Source organism: Hyla sarda, chromosome 7 (assembly GCF_029499605.1).
Source record: "Hyla sarda isolate aHylSar1 chromosome 7, aHylSar1.hap1, whole genome shotgun sequence".
NCBI lineage: Eukaryota > Metazoa > Chordata > Amphibia > Anura > Hylidae > Hyla > Hyla sarda.
The window spans coordinates 165,909,165-165,926,008 of record NC_079195.1 but is presented as its reverse complement, the minus strand read 5'-3'; the positions used below and the strand labels follow the sequence as shown (position 1 = coordinate 165,926,008).

The 16,844-nt window shown below is 43.2% G+C and overlaps 1 protein-coding gene across 4 annotated transcripts in view; it reads left to right on the top strand.

Annotated features, from left to right (window-relative positions):
• Positions 1 to 16,418, top strand: part of FUOM (fucose mutarotase) — a 146,048-nt gene extending 129,630 nt beyond the window's left edge. For 2 of the 4 annotated variants that reach the window (XM_056531222.1, XM_056531219.1), the window contains 2 exons: positions 14,829 to 14,902; positions 15,784 to 16,414. In XM_056531222.1, coding sequence (XP_056387197.1) covers positions 14,829 to 14,902; positions 15,784 to 15,850 — 141 coding nt within the window. In that variant the 3' untranslated portion in view covers positions 15,851 to 16,414. Of the gene's footprint in view, positions 1 to 14,828; positions 14,903 to 15,783 lie in introns of all 4 variants that reach the window. The other 2 variants (XM_056531220.1, XM_056531221.1) reach the window with 2 other exon arrangements.
• The last annotated feature ends 426 nt before the right edge of the window (positions 16,419 to 16,844 follow it).

The window sequence follows — 16,844 nt, the reverse complement described above, 5'->3', positions numbered from 1 at the left end:
GTCTGTGCATGCTGGGAGTTGTAGTTTTGCAACATCTGGAAGGGCTACAGTTTGGACACCACTGCACAGTGTTCTCCAATCTGTGGGCCTCCAGATGTTGCAAAACTGCAACTCCCAGCATGCCCAGACAGCCTTTGGCTGTCTGGGCTTGCTGAGAGTTGTAGTTTGGCAACTCCTGGAACACAGCAGTGAAGATCGCTTACTGCTGATCTTTACTGCTGCGTCCGCCGCTGCCTCCACCGGTCCCGCGCTGCCTGTCCCGATACCGCCGCGTGTCCCGCTGCGATCGCCGGTCCTGGGACCCTCCTCCATCTTCCCCCCGCTCTCCCCCGACGTCCAGAGGCGGGCAGAGCGGGGATTTCACCTTTAACCTCCTGCCCCCCTCCTGCCATTGGTCGCTAGTCCTAACAACCAATGGCAGGGGTTTAGGAGCGAGGTGGTAGTTGCCACCTCACTCCTAATCCTTAGGATGATCGGGGCTGTCTCTGACAGCTCTGATCATCCCTATTTTCCGGGTGATCGAGACCCGATCAGCCCGGAACCCCGCAAGTGCTTGTCATTAGTCAGTCACTTACTGACTGACTAATGACAATGATCAGCAGCAGGGGACCATTGGTCCCCAGCTGCTTAGTGTCATCAGTCAGCTGTCCAGAACAGCTGAGATGACATTTCTATCACCATGCCAACGGACATGGTGATAGAAAATGTATTGCATGTGTATACACGTCCATTTGCGTTAAGTCACAGGAAAAATGGACGTATATACACGTCCATTTGCGGGAAGAGGTTAAGGCTCTTCAAATCCACTTCAAAACTGAACTGGTCCCTGAAAAATTCCAATTTTGAACATTTTGTGAAAAATTGGAAAATTGCTGCTGAACTTTGAAGCCCTCTAATGTCTTCCAAAAGTAAAAACATGTCAACTTTATGATGCCAACATAAAGTAGACATATTGTATATGTGAATCAATATAAAATGTATTTGGTATGTCTATTTTCCTTACAAGAAGAGAGCTTCAAAGTACAAAAAATGTAACATTTTCAAATTTTTCATGAAATTTTGCAATTTTTCACCCAGAAATGATGCAAGTATCGATGAAAATCTACCACTATGTTAAATTAGAATATGTTAAGAAAAAACAATCACAGAATCAAATTCATAAGTAAAAGCATCCCAGAGTTATTAATGCTTAAAGTGGCAGTGGTCAGATGTGCAAAAAATGCTCTGGTCCTTAAGGGGTTAAACATATTGACCCACAGAATAAATAGAACATGTCATTTTTACCATAAAGTGCACTGTGTAAAAAATGAAACCCTCCAAAGGTTGCGAAATTGCGTTTTTCTTTTCACTTTCCCCACAAAACAAGAGTTGTTATTACAAAGTACAATCGGTCACGCAAAAAACAAGCCCTCATATGGGTCTGTGGATGGAAAAATAAAAAGTTATGAATTTAAATTTATGAAAATAAATTTGATAAAAAATGAAAAAGCAAAAAAGAAACTGGCTTTGTCCTTAACCCCTTAAGGACCAAGCCCATTTTGACCTCAAGGACCGGGCCAATTTTATTTTTGCATTTTTGTTTTTTCCTCCTCATCTTCTAAAAATCATAACTCTTTTATATTTGCATCCACAGACTAGTATGAGGGCTTGTTTATTGTATGACCAGTTGTCCTGCGTAATGACATCACTAATTTTACCATAAAATGTATGGTGCAACCCAAAATAATACTATTTGTGTGGGGAAATTTAAAAAGAAAACCGCAATTTTGGAAGGCTTAGTTTTCAAGCCGTACAATTTACGATTAAAATGATACCCATGATTACATACTTTTCTATCGTTGCGCTTAAAAAAAAATCGCAAACTTTTTAACAAAATTAGTATGTTTAAAATCCTTCTATTTTGACGACCTATAACCTTTTCATTTTTCCATAGAAGCGGCGATATGAGGGCTAATTTTTTGCGCCATGATCTGTACTTTTTATTGATACCACATTTGTGTATATAAACTTTAATGAATTTTTTTTAAATAAAATGTGTCAAAAAAGCAGCAATTTTGCGTTTTCTTTTTTTTTTTTACGCTCACGCCGTTCACTGTACAGAATCAATAACATTATATTTTAATAGTTTGGCCATTTATGATCGCGGCGATACCAAATATGTCTATTAAATATATATATATATTTTTTTACACTTTTTGGGGTAAAATGGGGAAAAAGGACATTTTAAATTTTTTTAACTTTCATTTTTACACTTTAATAGTCCCCATAGGGACTTTGATTGCTAATACTGTTCAGTGCTATGCATAGGGCATAGCACTGATCAGTGTTATCGTTCATCTTCTGCTCTGGTCTGCTCGAACTCAGACCAGAGCAGAAGACCCGTGGAAGGCGGCAGAGGCAGGTGTGGGGACCTCCGTGCGCCATTCTGGATGATCGGATCGCCGCGGCAACGCTGCGGCCGATCCGATCATCTATATTTCTGACCACACTCCTGCAGATGCCGTGATCTGTATTGATCCCGGCATCTGAGGGGTTAATGGCAGACATCCGCGCGATCGCGGATGTCGGCCATTACCGACGGATCCCTGGCTATGATCAGCAGCCGAGACCAGCCGCGCATGATCCGGGCATTGCTCCGATGCTCGTGGTCATGTATAGGACAATATACATCCTGGTGCGCTAAGTACCGCAGCACCAGGACGTAAATTTACGTCCTTGGTCGTTAACTCCTTGGGGACGGAGGGCGTATGCATACGCCCTCGCGTCCCGTCACTTAAGGACGGAGGGCGTATCCATACGCCCTCTGTATTTCCGATCACTGTCGCTCGCCGGGCGGTGATCGGACCGGGATGCCTGCTGATATCTATCAGCAGGCATCCCGTGGCAATGCCTAGGGGGGGTCCTGAGACCCCCCATGTCGGCGATCACAGCAAATCGCAGGTCAATTCAGACCTGCGATTTGCCGCGATCCGGGCAAATCGGGTCACTGGTGACCCGATCTCCCGGAAAAATAAGCGTGATCGGAGCTGTCAGAGACAGCTCCGACCAGCCTAAAGCATAGAAGCGAGGTGGCAGTTTTGCCACCTCCTCCTATCCCCTGCCATTGGTCGGTCAGGCTGACCACCAATGGCAGGAGGGGGGCGGGGGGTTAGAGTTAATTTCCCCCGCTCTGGCCACTGACCGAAGTCGGTACAGAGCGGGGGGAACACAGGCGGTGAGGACGGAGCATGGTCCGGCTTACCCGAACCTTCGGAGGCGGCATCGGGAACCAGCTGCTGCAGCAGCAGGAACGGCGGCTGGAAAGTGCGGCTGAGAAGGCTGCAGTGAAGATCACGATAAGTGATCTTCACTGTGGCCTTCTAAAAGCTGCAAAACTACAACTCCCAGCATGCCCACACAGCCAAAGGCGGTCTGGGCATGCTGGCAGTTGTAGTTTTGCAACATCTGGAGGGTCACAGTTTGGAGACCACTGTGTAGTGGTCTCTAAACTGTGGTCCTCCAGATGTTGCAAAACTACAACTTTCAGCATGCACTGACTGTCTGGGCATGCTGGGAGTTGTAGTTTTGCAACATCTGAAGTGGCACAGTTTGGAGACCACTATATGGTGGTCTCCAAACTGTAGCCCTCCAGATGTTGCAAAACTACAACTCCCAGCATGGCCAAACAGTCAGGGATGCTGGGCGTGTAGTTCTGCAATATCTGGCCAGAACTACAACTCCCAGCATGCCTGGACAGTCTAGGCATGCTTGGAGTTGTAGTTTTGCAACATCTGGAGGGCTACAGTTTGGAGACCACTACTTAGCGGTCTCCAAACTGTTCTTCCCCAGTTGTTGCATAACTACAACTCCTAGAATGCCCTGACTGTCTGGCCGTGCTGGGAATTGTAGTTTTGCAACAGCTGTAGGCACACTGGTTGGGAAACACTGAGCTAGAGTCTGTTTCCTAACTCAGTGATTCCAACCCGTGTGCCTCCAGCTGTTGCAAAACTACAACTCCCAGAGTGCACTGACAGACCGTACATTCTGGGAGTTGTAGTCTTGCAACAGCTGGAGGCACATGGGTTGGAATCACTGAGCTAGAGTCTGTTTTCTAACTCAGTGGTTCCCCACCAGTGTGCCTACAGCTGTTGTAAAACTACAACTCCCAGCATGTACGGTCTGTCTGGGAGTTGTCATTTTGCCACAGCTGAAGGTTTGGGGTGCCCCCCCCCCATGTGAATGTACAGGGTACATTCACACGGGTGGGTTTCCTTCAAGGAAACTTACTGTGAACCCCTGCCTGTGTGAATGTACCCTAAAAACACTACACTACACTAACAAATAATAAAAAGTAAAACACTACACACATACACCCCCTTACATGTGGCCCCCCCCCCCAATAAAAATGAAAAACGTCTCGTACGGCAGTGTTTCCTAAACAGCGCCTCCAGCTGTTGCAAAACCACAACTCCCAGTGTTGCTGGACAGCCATAGACTGTCCTGGCAGGCTGGGAGTCTTGCAACAGCTAGAGGCACCCTGTGGGAGACACTGCTGTAGGGTTTTGGTGGAGACAAGCCCCATCCTTGTAACCGTGTCCACCCGTATTGCAAATTCCTAATTTAGGCCTCAAATGTGCATGGCGCTCTCTCACTTCAGAGCCCTGTCGTTTTTCAAGGCAACAGTTTTGGGCCACACATGGGGTATCTCCGTACTTTTAAATTGCGTTACAAATTTTGGGAGGATTTTTCTCCCATTACCCTTTGTAGAAATGGTAAATTTTGGTGAAAAAAAATGCACTTTAGTGAAAATTTTTTTCATTTACACATCCGAATTTAACGAAAAGTTGTCAAACACCTGTGGGGTGTTAAGGCTCACCGGACCCCTTGTTACGTGCCTTGAGGGGTGTAGTTTCCAAAATGGTATGCCATGTGGGGTTTTCTGCTGTTCTGGCACCATAGGGGCTTCCTAAATGTGACATGCCCCCAAAAACCATTTCAGCAAAATTCACTCTCCAAAATCCCATTGTCGCTCCTTCCCTTCTGAGCCCTCTACTGCGCCCGCCGAACACTTGACATACACATATGAGGTATTTCCTTACTCGAGAGAAATTAGGTTACACATTTTGGGGGGCTTTTTCTCCTATTACCCCTTTTAAAACTTCAAAAACTGGGTCTACAAGAACATGCGAGTGTAAAAAATGAAGATTTAGAATTTTCTCCTTCACTTTGCTGCTATTCCTGTGAAACACCTAAAGGGTTAAAACGCTGACTGAATGTCATTTTGAATACTTTGAGGGGTGCAGTTTTTACAATGGGGTCATTTGTGGGGTATTTCTAATATAAAGGCCCTTCTAATCCACTTCCAAAGTGAACTTGTCCCTGAAAAATTCCGATTTAGAAAATTTTGTGGAAAATTGCTTCTAAACTTTGAAGCCCTCTGATGTCTACCAAAAGTAAAAACATGTCAACTTTATGATGGAAACATAAAGTAGACATATTGTATTTGTGAATCAGTATATAATTTATTTGGAATATTCATTTTCCTTACAAGCAGAGAGCTTCAAAGTTAGAAAAATGCTACATTTTCTATTTTTTCATAACATTTTGGAATTTTTCACAAAGAAATGATGCAAGTATCGACAAAAATTTACCACTAACATAAAGTAGAATATGTCACGAAAAAACTATCTCGGAATCAGAATGAAAATTAAAAGCATCCCAGAATTATTAATGCTTAAAGTGACAGTGGTCAGAATTGCAAAAAATGCTCCCGTCCTTAGGGTTATAATGGGCTCCATCCCCAAGGAGTTAAGGGGTTAAAGGGGTACTCTGCCCCTAGACATCTTATCCCCTATCCAAAGGATAGAGGATAAGATGTCCAATCGCATGGGTCCTGCCGCTGGGTGACGTTTGTTTAGAGCAACGGGTGCAGCAATGGAGGCTTGTGACGTCACGGCCACGCCCTACTTGTGATGTCACTACCATGCACCCTCAATGCAAGTCTATGGGAGGTCGTCACACCCCTCCCATACACTTGCAATAAGGGTGCATGGTAGTGACATCACAAGGTGCCGTGACCATGACGTCACGAGCCTCCGCCCCACATCGCCAGTCATCGCCAGAAGTTTGCTCTGTGCACCGAATGTCTGGGTTGCCGTAGCCAAGATTCTTTGGATAGGGGAAAAGATGTCTAGGGGCGGAGTACCCCTTTAAGGCCAAAATTAGCAGTGTCCTTAAGGGGTTAAAGGAAAGTGGAGACAGAATTTAAAAGAACTTTTTGCAGACAGATGTTTGTCCATTTTTTTTTTATAACACAGTAGGTGTTTACAGAAAAGCACAACTTGGTATTTATTCTCTAATTCTGATGGTTTGTTTTTTTCCCCACCACTTTTTGGAGATATCATATCAAGCTGCATTAGGCTTGGGGTGTCAGAACATTTTTGGGAGACAAGTTGATGTTCTTATTGATACCATTCTGGGGTACATGTGACGCTATGATAGCTTCTTTTATAAGGTGGTATGAATAAAAAAATATATAATTATTTTTTATTACTTTTTTTTTATTTTTATTTTTTATTGTTCTCCATGCAATATATGATGCTGGGGTTCTGCAAGCTAGCCACAGATGTAACAGCACAGCAATTGAATATTCTTGTCATTTTGTGTTCTATGCATACCTGTTTGGCACGTGTAGTAAGTAAAGAATACTTGATGGACAGACTATGCTGACAGTTAAAGGCATTTTATGTTAAATGTATCCTTATGGTGTATCCTACTCACTTTTGATGATGACCCTTGGATTGACCTTATTTTTGCATAATAATAATGTAGGTTATGTTGTACACTTTGCTGTATGTACTTTAAAGTTGAACATATTGCATTCAGTGAGAATGGATTTGTTGCGTTCTATAATGTTGCAATGTTGCCACATTTAGCTCTATACATACAGTAGACATTTAGCCTTCATCACTTAGGACAGGTTCTAGCTTCATGTGTTACTTTGGCTCATGTTTCTTTTGCATGTTGGGTGTCATATTTCAGAATAGATTTTGGTACTTATTGTCTCTCCCCTGATGAATTCAGCCGGAATGCTAGAGGAAACTTGTAGGGAGCTTAGGGAATTCTGCGAGACACAGGGATGGGTTCCTGTGTGGTACCAGCCCTTCTAAGGGTGGTTAAGCCATTGGCCAAGAAAGTCATAATACTTTAACTCTCAGCATGCCTGGACAACCTTTTTAAAGCAAATTTTCACAGAATTGTTTCACAGAATAACCTGTACAAAATAACAACAGTTAGTCCACTATCCTGTCAAAATTTTAATGATGACTTAATGGATATGTGGTTGTGGTCATTGCCCCTGTCTCCTTCTTTAGTTGTGGTCAGAACAAATTAGTGGAGTTTTAGTCACCCCTTATGCTAGTTGGACACTACAAATTTTGTTCTGATATAATGGTTGTTTAAAAGATAACTCTTCAGGGATGTGGAAATCCTATCGCCCGACGCCCGGGACAAGTAGTTTTGGCGCCGGGCAGGTGAATTGTTCATAGATTTAGCCCTGTGTCGGGCTAGCAGGGACAGACCAACGTCCCCCTTATTTTTCTTTAATGACGGTGTGAGGCACAGGAGCCAGTGCAAATCTGCACCTCACACCGGCACTCTGGGTGTATGGAGGGGGCGGTAGCGGCCCCCAGCTGATTTCAGTAGCCGGGGGCCGCTGCTCAGAGAACCCCAATCTGCCCGTGCAGTGCAGTCTGTCCTCCTTCACACACAGAAATCCTCCCCAGCCCCGTGCAGTGCGTGCCCTCTCCTCTCTCCCCTCCCCCCTGCTCTGTGTTTTCCCCGTGCAAACTTGCAGCCTCTCCGTGGTAGATTATGTCCTGTGGAGACAGAGCAGGGGGAGGGGGATGAAGCTGTGTGTGGGGGAGGGGAGGAGCTGTGTACCGAGCTGTGTTCGTCTTCGCTGTCCCCCTGCTTCTTGTGTAATGTAGAGCAGGGGGTGTGAAGCTCAGGTGAGGAGGCAGAGCATGCAGGCGGCGGGAAGGGTGGTTGTATATGTATGTAATTTATAATTAGGGGGGGTGTATCAGCGGCAGGTGTATGTATGATGTGTGCATATGTATGGTGTGAGTGTATGTGGATATCTGTGTATATATGATGTGTGTATGATGTCTGTGTATGTAATGTATGATGGGGGGCAGCGGCGGGTGTATGTATGATGTGTGCATATCTATGGTTTGAGTGTATGTGTGATGTGTGTGTGATGTGTGTATGATGTCTGTGTGTGATGTGTGTATGTGTATGATGTGTGTGTGTGTGTCTGTATGTATGTAATGTATAATATAGGGGGCAGTGGCCGGTGTATGTATATGTGTGTGTATGATGTGTATGTATGTATGTAATGTATGATATAGGGGGCAGTGGCCCGATGTATGTATATGTGTATGTATGTAATGTATAATATAGGGGCAGTGGCCGGTGTATGTATATGTGTATGCATGTATGTTTTGTACAAAGGCGGACTGACAAGTGCTGCTGCCAGTTGTGCTATCTAATTTTTTTAATTTATTTTTAGTGGTTTCTGGCCACCCGCACTAAATTGCACCACCAGAATCCCTCCCCCTCCATACTCGCCCGCCGACCAAGAGCCCCATGGATGCACGCAAACAAGCCCGAAACAAAACTACAACTTCCAGCATGTTGCACCATAACCTAAACTGTAGAACTATAAAGTGCAACATACTGGGAGTTCTAGTTTTGGTTCGGTTCAGCTGCAGAGCCATAGGCTGTATCAGGACATGCTGGGTGTTATAGTTAATAACTGCAATTCCCAGTATTCCTTGACACAGCCAATGGCTCTGCAGCTGACACAAACCAAAACTACAACTCCCAGCATGTTACACAATAACCTTAACTGTCCTACTATACAGTGCAACATGCTGCAACACCTACAGAACCATAGGCTGTATCAGGGCATGCTGGGAGTTGTAGTTATCTAGTAGCTAAATGCAACTTCCAGCATTTTCTGACACCTAAATTAGAGTAAATAAAATGCACCACATAAACTGGAGATACAGAACCCTCCCTCCCCAGTAACACAGCGTTGTTCAGTGTTTTCCAATCAAAAGACTCCATATATAAGTCCCTATGAAGACTGAAAAATAGTGATTAAAATATTTTAAAAAGTGTGTGAATAAGCCCCTTTCCTAATAAAAGTCCTGATAATAAATGGTTCTGATAAAAACTACAGATCACGGCACATAAGATTACCCTCATACATCCCTGTATATGGAAAAATTGGAGTTATAGGGGTCAGATGAGTGGGGGGGGTGGGCTTGTCTCGGGTGTAAAAGGAGCTAGCTACAGCTCTCCTGCCGCTAATAACCTGGCATGCTGCGATCACCGTGGCCGCTATTAAACCATTAGATCACCGCTGTCTAAGTTGACAGCAGTGTCTAAAGGAATCTTATATCCATCCCTGGTGGTCTGGTGGGGTGGATCGTACTATTTTGGTTGAAATTATTTCATCTACCAGGACAAGTGGATTTTCTTGAGGGACAAGTAGATTGTGTTCCGCTTTAGTCCCTTGGACAAGTAGTTTTTTTTAAACCCTTAAGGACTGAGCCCTTTTTTGCAATTCTGACCACTGTCACTTTAAACATTAATAACTCTGGAATGCTTTTAGTTATCAATCTGATTCCGAGATTGTTTTTTCGTGACATATTCTACTTTAACATAGTGGTAAAATTTAGTGGTAACTTGCATCCTTTCTTGGTGAAAAATCCCAAAACTTGATGAAAAAAATGAAAATTTTGCATTTTTCTAACTTTGAAGCTCTCTGCTTGTAAGGAAAATGGATATTCAAAATATATATTTTTTGGGATCACATATACAATATGTCTACTTTATGTTTGCATCATTGACGTGTTTTTACTTTTGGAAGATACCATAGGGCTTCAAAGTTCAGCAGCAATTTTCAAATTTTTCACAAAATTTTCAAATTCGATATTTTTCAGGGACCAGTTCAGGTTTGAAGTGGATTTGAAGGGTCTTCATATTAGAAATACCCCATAAATGACCCCATTATAAAAACTGCACCCCCCAAAGTATTCAAAATTACATTCAGTAAGTGTTTTAACCCTTTAGGTGTTTCACAGGAATAGCAGCAAAGTGAAGGAGAAAATTCTAAATCTTCATTTTTTACACTCGCATGTTCTTGTAGACCCAATTTTTTAATTTTTGCAAGGGGTAAAAGGAGAAAATGTATACTTATATTTGTAGCCCAATTTCTCTCGAGTAAGGCCATACCTCATATGTCTATGTTAATTTTTCGGCGGGCGCAGTAGAGGACTCAGAAGGGAAGGAGTGACAAGGGGATTTTGGAGAGTACGTTTTTCTGAAATGGTTTGGGTGGGGCATGTCACCTTTAGGAAGCCCCTAGGTCGTCAAAACAGCAAAAAAAAACACATTGCATACCATTTTGGAAACTAGACCCCTTTGGGAATGTAACAAGGGGTAAAGTGAACCTTAATACCCCACAGGGGTTTCACGACTTTTGCATATGTAAAAAAAATATATATATTTTTTTACCTAAAATGCATGGTTTCTCAAAAATTTTACATTTTTACAAAGGGTTAAAGCAGAAAATACCCCCCAAAATTTGAAGCCCAATTTCTTCCGATTCAGAAAACACCCCATATGGGGGTGAAAAGTGCTCTCCTGGCGCACTACAGGTCTCAGAAGAGAAGGTGTCACATTTGGCTTTTTGGAAGCAAATTTTGCTCTGGGGGCATGCCGCATTTAGGAAGCCCCTATGGTGCCAGGACAGCAAAAAAAAAACACATGGCATACCATTTTGGAAACTAGACCCCTTGAGGAACGTAACAAGGGGTAAAGTGAACCTTAATACCCCACAGGGGTTTCACGACTTTTGCATATGTAAAAGAAAAAATATATTTTTTACCTAAAATGCTTGGTTTCTCAACAAATTTACATTTTTGCAAAGGGTTAAGGCAGAAAATACCCCCAAAATTTGAAGCCCAATTTCTTCCGATTCAGAAAACACTCCATATGGGGGTGAAAAGTGCTCCTCTGGCGCACTACAGGTCTCAGAAGAGAAGGAGTCACATTTGGCTTTTTGGAAGCAAATTTTGCTCTGGGGGCATGCCGCATTTAGGAACCCCCTATGGTGCCAGGACAGCAAAAAAAAAACACATGGCTACCACTTTGGAAACTAGACCCCTTGGGGAATATAACAAGGGGTAAAGTGAACCTTAATACCCCACAGGGGTTTCACGACTTTTGCATATGTAAAAAAATATATATATTTTTTACCTAAAATGCTTGGTTTCTCAAAAATGTTACATTTTTACAAAGGGTTAAAGCAGAAAATACCCCCCAAAATTTTAAGCCCAATTTCTCCCGATTCAGAAAACACCCCATATGCGAGTGAAAAGTGCTCTGCTGGCGCACTACAGGTCTCAGAAGAGAAGGAGTTACAAATTTTGCTCTGGGGGCATGCCACATTTAGGAAGCCCCTATGGTGCCAGGACAGCAAAAAAAAAACACATGGCATACCATTTTGGAAACTAGACCCCTCGGGGAATGTAACAGTGTTACAGTGAGTACTTAAACCTCACAGGTTTTTTGAACAGTGGGCCATAAAAGTGAAAAATTTGATTTTTTTGCACTATATTGATAGTGTTACCCCAAATGTTTCATTTTCACATTGGGTAATAGGGCAAAAGGCCCCCAAAATTTGAAGAACAATTTTGTCTGAGAAAAAAAATACCCCATATGTGGATGTAAATTGCTCTGTGGACGCACTACAATGCTCAGAATGGAAGGAGTGAAAATTTTGTTGAAATTGAAGTCGGGGGTCATGTGCATTTATAAAGCCCCCAACAGAAAAAAAAATTGGGTTACAAATTTTGGAGGGCTTTTCCCCCTGACTATAAAAATACATCCACATATGGGGTAACGTGCTGGACGGGCGCACAACAAGGCTCAGAAGTCATAGAGGTCACTTTGTATTTGTGGCCTTTGGCATATCAGTAGCTGACGGTTACATACATTCCGAGGAAAATACAAAAATGAAACACCCACATGTGACACCATTACAGAAAGTACCCCCCCCCCCCTGGGGAATGGGTATAGGGGTAAAGAGGACATTTTGAACGCACGGGTGTTTCCTAAATTTATTTTCCAGGAATTGATGAAGGGTAGCTTTTGAAAATTGCAATTTTCAACCTATGCTCTACTTCATTTTTCTGGAAACAACTAACATGTGACTCCGAATTGTCGCCTGGAAATACGACAGAGCTCAGCGAGAACTCTTCTCATTTGAGGCGGATGTTTGTTACGGACCTAACAGTTACATACATTCGGAGGAAAATACAAGAAAGGAACACCCACATGTGAGAATACTACAAACAGCACACCCCCTAGGGAAGGTGTATAGGGTGAAGTGGAGATTTGGAACAGACGGCTCCGTCCTGCACACCAGATCTCTGTGAAATGGCGGGCAGAACGGAGCAACATGCTCCTAGCCCACCAGATCCCCTCCCATTACATTGTGATTGGTGTGGCCACTTTGGCCACCCAATCACAACTGTACTGAGGGGGGTGGCCACAATGCCAGCCCCCAGTACAGCATGGATGGTGATTGGTGGTGTATACTACACCACCAGTCACCATCTATATCCGGGTCACAGGGTCACACGTGACCCTGATGACCCGGAACCGCTGCAGAACGCCGGTTAGTAGTTACCGGCGTCCTGCAGCGATCTCCGGTATAGGAGGTCCTCCGGACCTCCTCCGGCACACTGCCAGGATGTCTGCTAATAGAAATCAGCAGACATCCGGCTCCGATCCCCGCCTGGCGAGCGGCGGGGAACTGAATCGCAGCGCATCGCTCGTCTGAATTGACGAGCGATGTGCTGCGATCGCCGACATGGGGGGTCCTGATGACCCCCCTGGGCGATATGCCGAGATGCTTGCTGAGCGATTTCAGCAGGCATCCGGCTCCGGTTCCCAACCGGCTGGCGGTGGGGACCGGATTTCCCACGGGCGTATGGATACGCCCTGCGTCCTTAAGGACTTGGAATGCAGGGCGTATCCATACGCCCTGCTTCCTTAAGAGGTTAAATGTCCACACCCCTGCTCTTGTGGGAGTTTTTTTTTTTTAATTATGGCCATTGTGTGGGATATAAAAAAAAAATAAACATCTACTTTTCTCCAGCGCAGCTGCGGTGCCTTTGGTGTCTTGCTCTGGTACCCACAGTGATAATCTTCCTGAAGCTGCAGCATTGCTGTCTTATATGGCAGCACCAAGGCCCAATGTTTTGTTTTGCAGCTACAACTGTGAATTGATTATAGGTGAGACATCAATGTGGCCAACAGGTCGCTGAATTGCAGTATGGTGCTAGGAAAGGGGGCAGGACACCAGAGGCACAGTGGGAGCGCTAGAAGTAAATAGATAGTTACATAGTTCATAAGGTTGAAAAAAGACCAGAGTCCATCAAGTTCAACCTATATCCCTAATGAGTCCCTACTGAGTTATTCCAGAGGAAGGCGCAAAACATACTGGAGGTAAAAATTCCTTCCCGACTCCAAATATGGCAGTCAGAATAAATCCCTGGATCAACCTTCTGTCCCTATAAATCTAGTATACATAATCAGCTATGTTATTATTCTCCAAAAATGCATCCAGACCCCTTTTTTAAAATATTTTACAGAGTTCACCATGAACCGTCTATGCTGGTGTAGAAACCTTCTTTCTTCAAGACGTAGAGGATGTCCCCTTGCTATAGAGACAGTCCTGGGTAGAAAGGGATCGTGGGAGAGATCTCTGTACTACCCCCTGATATATTTATACATAGTTATTAGGTCTCCTCTAAGCCTTCTTTTTTCTAAACTAAATAACCCTAATTCTGATAATCTTTCTGGGTACTGTAGTCCTCCCATTCCCCGTATTACTCTGGTTGCCCCTCTTTGAACCCTCTCCAGCTGCCCGACACTGGTCACTACAGCTAAATTTACTATTAACTAAGACTCCTAAGTCCTTTTCCACGTCAGCCATTCCAAGTGTGCTCCCATTTAATACATAATCCCAGCCCGTATTTCTCCACCCCATGTGCATTACCTTACATTTATCAGTGTTGAACCTCATCTGCCACTTCTCAGCCCAAGCCTCCAACCTATCCAGATCCATTTGTAACAGTGCACTGTCCTCTATAGTGTTTACCGCTTTACAGAGTTTAGTATCCTCTGCAAAGATTGCTACTTTACTATTCAACCCCTCTTCAAGGTCATTAATGAACATATTAAATAGAACAGGACCCAAGACTGACCCCTGTGGTATCCCACTAGTAACAGTCACCCAATCAGAATAAGTACCATTAATAACGACCCTCTGTTTCCTATCACTGAGCCAGTTACTTACCCACTTACACACCTTCTCCCCCAGCTCAATCCTTCTAATTTTATGCACCAATCTTTTATGTGGCACCGTATCAAATGCTTTGGAAAAATCCAGATACATGACATCCAGCGATTGCCCCCTGGTCCAATCTGGCACTCACCTCCTCATAAAAGCTGATCAGGTTAGTTTGACAGGACCGATCCCTCATAAAGCCATGCTAATATGGAGTCATACATTTATTTTTATCAAGAGACTCCAAAATAGCATCTCTTAGAAAACCCTCAAACAATTTACATACAGCGGAGGTTAAATGAACAGGTCTGTAATTCCCGGGGTCACCTTTTGATCTCTTTATAAATATTGGCTCCACATATTTATCTCTTTGTGTGACAACTTGGATCATAACAATATTGTTTAAATCTTCTCACAGGCTCCACTTGAACAAGTTGAACGATTTGCTTTCTATGAACGAGCAAAAAATGCTTTTGCTGTGGTGGCTACAGGGTAAGTTGGATGTACATAGTTACGTTCTATCCCCAGAAAAACATCTAGACTTCCTTTGAGCTTATTAAATGAGTCAGCCATCACAATATCATGTGGGTGCGAGTTCCATAGTCTCACCGTTATCATCCGTCTGTAATGATGGTGAAGCATTATTTTCTGTAGTCCTAGAGAATGCTCCTTTTTCATTGTTACAGGCCTAGATATAAAAAATTACTAGAAAGATCTCTAATTCTGTTACCGGTATATAGAAAATCAAATAATATTTCCAGTTTTAAAGGTGTTACACTTATGTATTTTGTTCTTGTCAAAGCTTTTATTGCAGCCCATATGCTTTTAAAGTATACAGGATTCAAATTCAGGTCCCAGACTACCACAGCACTCTGTATGAGGCTTTTATAGACTTGTACTGACAGTACTGAGCATTGCTAGTAAGAAGTGCATAATAATATCAGTAATAACTGAATCTCATGGTTTGACAATACATAATGTTTCTTCACACTTTTTTGTCCTCTGAATGCATATCGCTACCACCTAGGATTTTTGTGCAGATAAAATATATTTCGTAACTTTATGGCTTCTATAAGCAAATTTAAATTCCACCAGTTGTAGCAGATGTTCTTATTCTGATTCTAAGACATTTTGAGAATAACAAAATGATCCTTTTATTGTTGCTATCTACTAGTAATACTAGTGTAACAGTGATATAAACTGTAATTTGTATTATTTATGCCTGCTAGTTATTTACCTACAGTATGAATGATTACCTCCCTTGCCTGAGTTGCTCTTTGATGTAGCTGTGCATACACACAAAATCTTTTATCATTGTATTTATGTTATATGTATCAGCTGTGTAATGTTCTTTTTTATCTGTTTATTTTTAGAGAAACTGCTCTTTATGGAAACCTTATTTTAAAGAAAGGTGTTATCAGTCCAAATGATCTGGTATAAGCTGTAAACCGTGAGAACCTCCTCTTATGTTTGGATACCCGGCGGTTGTGTGTGTACAACACTACTGCTTATGTCATCAGACCGAAAATGTAAACTATTTCTTTTTCCAATATAAATGTTTTCATCAGTAAACTTGAAGAGGGCAGATCATTGTGCACTGTTTCATCTGTTCATTACAGTCAGAGTCTATGTGTATCTGTGAATTCTGCTTAAATATCTGAAGCATTAAATGGACTGCGCAAACCCCAGTGCAGATGATGATCTAATGTACTGATGTAGGTTGCTATGTACCAGGTATTATGTAACTTAACAGTGTGTCTTAATACCTCTGAACACAATACTGTGAGGGATCCAATAAGAGCTTGTCATCCAGTATGATCTGGTGTATTCAGTGTGAGATTTGCTAGCAGAGCTATCATTTATCAGAGATCTGTTACCATGGTGATGCCTTCACCTTACTTCAAAGGTACCAGCTAAATTATCCCAATGGGAGCAGTATATGTTTAATTGCTGCAATGGCTTTGCCTGCAAACACAGTATTCTTTGTGAATTCAAATAGAGAAAACAGACATGGTCACCCATCCACAAAATGCACCTTGATCTAATGCTTCTCAGCAACATTTATTAAACTAACAGGTCGTTAGTGTACTTTATGATCATGAAGTGCAAGCACGCTAGCCACGTCACGGCCATCTGTAAGTAGCGGGTCCCTAACATCCCTAGCATAAAATAGCGCAGCACTGAGCGGTGACCACCACCGACACAATACCAGTGCCCAAAGGGGGAGCGACGCACTGGCAGAGCAGCTCCAGTGCCACTCAAACCAGTCCCTGGGCCGCCCCTCCCCATAGACACGGCGCTGCGGCAGCAATTGATGCCGGACAGCACCGCACCAGTGTGAACAGATGTAAAAGCTCACTTACCATGAGCTCCCAGTCTAAGACAGGAAGACTGCCAGAAAGAATAGAGCCCTATGCAGCTTCCTGTAAATTTA